General features: G+C 30.7%; 1 protein-coding gene across 1 annotated transcript; it reads right to left on the bottom strand.

Annotated features, from left to right (window-relative positions):
- Positions 1–1,796: 1,796 nt before the first annotated feature.
- LOC120191446 (basic leucine zipper 4-like) lies at positions 1,797–2,400 on the bottom strand. The gene has a single exon (XM_039194397.1). It carries the CDS (start codon positions 2,319–2,321, stop codon positions 1,830–1,832), a length of 492 nt encoding a protein of 163 aa, XP_039050328.1. The 5' UTR covers positions 2,322–2,400; the 3' UTR covers positions 1,797–1,829.
- Between the last annotated feature and the right edge of the window lie 1,508 nt (positions 2,401–3,908).

The raw sequence follows: 3,908 nt of genomic DNA, 5'->3' as shown, positions 1-3,908 counted from the left end.
AATATTTTTTATTCAATTTTATGTAGTGGATTTCACTTTGTCACTAAAAAATACATGAGAAATTGTCAACAATTTGACTATTCACCTGTTTATTTAAAATTCAAATTATATTTTTTCTCTTACTATAGAACATACATAAAGAAAACTATAATTATTTATAATTTTAAATATGAACATCCATAATAAAATTATTTTTTATAAATTTAAAATTAATATAAAATAATATTTATTCAAAAAATTTAATAATTTAACAACGTTTGTATCCCTACTTACACCATTCATATAAAGTTTGAATTGTACCAGACTGCCTAAACTTATGATCAATTTTTATCTTAAGAACCTATAGTTTAAATCACGGTACCATATAGTAACATTAAAGTGCCTAATCAGATTGATAGCCCCCTTAAATAAACTAATAAAATCGAAGTATATTCCATTTAGGTTTAATGCCCAAACTATACTATAACTTTTGTGTCAAATAAATGCTTATATTTTTTGGCTTATCCGAGTGTTTAACGTTAAAAACGTTAGCACTTTATGTGCTGAGCCATTAATGACGTTAGTTTTTCCCGTTAAATAACACGTGTCATAACTTGATAATTTTAAATTTTTTTATATAAAATTAAATTAATATTTTTAAAAAAAGAAAACATAAATTTTGAAATAACCTCTAAACCCACGCCTACCGCCGCCCTTTGCCGTCGAAGAAGCTCCACCTGACCTCCTCTCCCCTGGTCACCAAAACACTTATGAAATCGTGACCGGTTGATGACCGATCGACGTTCTAAATCCTGCAAACCCTAGGATAAAAATAGCTATCCCATACAATTCTGATGGTGAATCGAAAACAACTATGGCGGCATATAACTAGGATGATGGCAAAGACTACGTCGGTAGTGGTGGTCGTGGCTGGAGAGGACGGTGACGACGGATTAAGGTTAGAATTTGAGATTTTTGGGTTGTTTTATAATATAAGATTAGAGTTTTTTATAATATAATAATATTTTTAATATTTAAAAAAAATTAAAATTACAAAGATATGACATTGTCACTTAACGAGAAAAAAATAAAGCCATGAACGGCCCAGATACCTAAAATACTAATGTTTATAACGTTATGCACCCGGATAGACAAAAAAATATATACACTTAACACAAAAGGTACAATTTAAGTATTTATTTAGGCAAGCCTTCCAATTCTTAAAGAAATATTCACATTAAACCCATTTTCTCTTCTTTTAGTTCTTGGTAATTTAATTACTTTATCCACCTGAGAATAAGTGCACACAGTGTAAGCTTTAAAGATAATAAGTAACAACCGACCACGGAAATTTAAACCAGACCACATACGTACGGACCCAAGAATGCGCGTCAAATTGTTTGTCGGCTGCTCTAGTTATAAACTCTGTCAACACTTAATCCCATCCAAATTAACAGTATATTGGTCATAGAAAGGCGAGTAAAGCAATGCATTTTGTCATAAAATATAATATTGACCCATGAATTATATACAGCATGTAAGAAGGCAAGACACATGCACAAAGCCACAAACTACCGCATTATTACAGTAAGAAAGACAAATCCTATAAAAAGACAAAAACGAAATACTTTTTACAATATATCAAACGTGGGGTTTATCAAAACCACCACTTTTTCTCAATACTGATATAATTAAGTGGGGAGAGAGAAAAAGTGGAACTAAGCTCTAATTATTTCTGTTACTGCTAAAAAATCCAATAGTTTAGTTCACTTAATTAGAGCTTAATTTCAAGAGGGGAGGGGGCGTGATATTGATTTCCTTTCAAAGTAAAAGGTTTAATGCAATATATGCTATCGAGGTTGCATGGTGGCTAAAGTCCAGTAAAGATCCAAGAGTTTGGTCCAAAGAGCTACGGATTCGGATCTTAGCTGTTCATTTTCTCCCCATACAATGTGATATTGATTCATGACCGAGCTGATTCGGTTTTTAAGTTGCTGGTTCTCTATGCTCAACCGGTTAACTTCGTCCGTGATGTTCTCCAAATGCATCCTTTTTCGCAAACGGGACCGCCTCGCTGATTCTCGGTTCGATATCGTGCGTCTTTTCTTCCTCTCGTCTGCCGAATACACCGCCCGAGTTGAACCTTCCGAACCATAGTTTGGACTGACTGGTTCATTAGGTTCAAGAGAAGATGCAGCTCCAGTCGAGCCTTCTGAACCGGAGTTTGGACTAACCGGTTCATTCGATTCCAGAAAAGATAACAACTCTTCAAGCTCTTCGCGTGTGAAGCCGGTTTCTTGAACCGGTAATTCGAACTGATCAGCTTCTTCAGACAAGAACATTGGATCAATCAGACCAAACAGAACAGGAGAACAAAAACGGTTTTGAATCAATAGTAGTAGCAAGTGAGAGAAGAGGGGAAAAGGGAAGGAAAGAAGAGGAGGGAAAGGGTATTTAAAGGGAAGGGGTGGGGTCCTTTGGCAACAAAAGATTTTGGAATTATACTTTTGAAAAATAAAAAAAGGCAAAAATAAAGTTACCATTGCAAAGCAAATGTTAAAATACTGTACAATTTCTTAATTAATTATAATTATCCTTTGGTTTAAAGTTATTGTGAGAGAAGAGAAGAGGATTAGGTTTACCTTAATCACGAAGCATCAAACCAAAAATGATAAAAAATACATTTTTGCTGGAAAAGTTATACATATGCTTATCATAGAGACAAAGAGCAGAAGTCATGTGGGATACGTCGGAGAGAAACAATATATATATATATATATATATATATATATATATATATATATATATATATATATATATATATATATATTAAAAAGTTATTTTTTCAAATAGAAAATATAAAGGTGTTCGTAGAGAGTGGTGAGAGATTATCAAACAATTGGGTTAAGTTCTGTTCAAATTTTATATATTTTACAATTAAATTAAATATGTTTATTGTTGACTACGTCAAGCTAGATGAATAATAAGTTGAATGGTAAATAAACTCGTTATCCAGCAGGGTTAGGTTTATGAGATTCTGTGGGGATGGTTGGTAACTTGAAGCAAATGAAACGGGAAATAGACATAAAATAAATTATTCATAAGAAAATATGGATTTAAAGACAACATAGGATAGGAGAACAAGAAGGTTGTAGACTTGTTTAGTTTCTTAGTTATGATATTTGATTGTGAAGGGACATTGCATGTGAGGGAAAAGACAATTGCAAACGTATATGTATTACACATTAGGTTTTTTCGTGTAATATTATTTGTAAATTATATTTTATTTATGGAAAAAAGTTTTGCAGTTTCCACCTTTATTTGCCCTGTCCATTTTCACTGATTTAAGTAGATATTAGTGTACTAAGTTTTTTTATTAATACTAAGTTAATTATATTATATGGTGTAGTTTGAGATTCAAATTTTGTTACAATTTGACTCAAAATATTTGTAGAAATATTTATAGAACGATTTAAACATTAAAAAAATTATAATGGACGCAGAAGATCTTAAATCGGAGTCCATCAATGATCCTGACTAGAGGTGTGAGATAGAGCAGTATGACATTGTCACTCATTCAATTAGTATAAAATTATTACTAAAAAAATTAGTATAAAATTATTATTTTTTGTTAGTTTTTAACTGAAAATAAAAATTTATATCAAGACGTACTTTTTGTAATATTGAATAGCTTTTATCAGGTAATTAACCCTATAAATAAATAATAATATTAGTGTTATACTAAAGAAAAAACCTTAAAATTTGTATGAGGTCTTATAGTAACAAATCCTTATAATTTTGATATTATATTAAAATTTTCTCTTTCTCCCGTAATTTTTTCTTATAAATTCTTTCATGTAAAATCTATATTTTGTATTATACAATCAATTATATTTATCGATCTCATATATCATATCATTATGTAAAAA

This window comes from Hibiscus syriacus, unplaced genomic scaffold, assembly GCF_006381635.1.
Source record: "Hibiscus syriacus cultivar Baekdansim isolate YM2019G1 unplaced genomic scaffold, ASM638163v2 tig00116969_pilon, whole genome shotgun sequence".
NCBI lineage: Eukaryota > Viridiplantae > Streptophyta > Magnoliopsida > Malvales > Malvaceae > Hibiscus > Hibiscus syriacus.
This window is presented reverse-complemented; position numbering and strand designations above follow the sequence as displayed.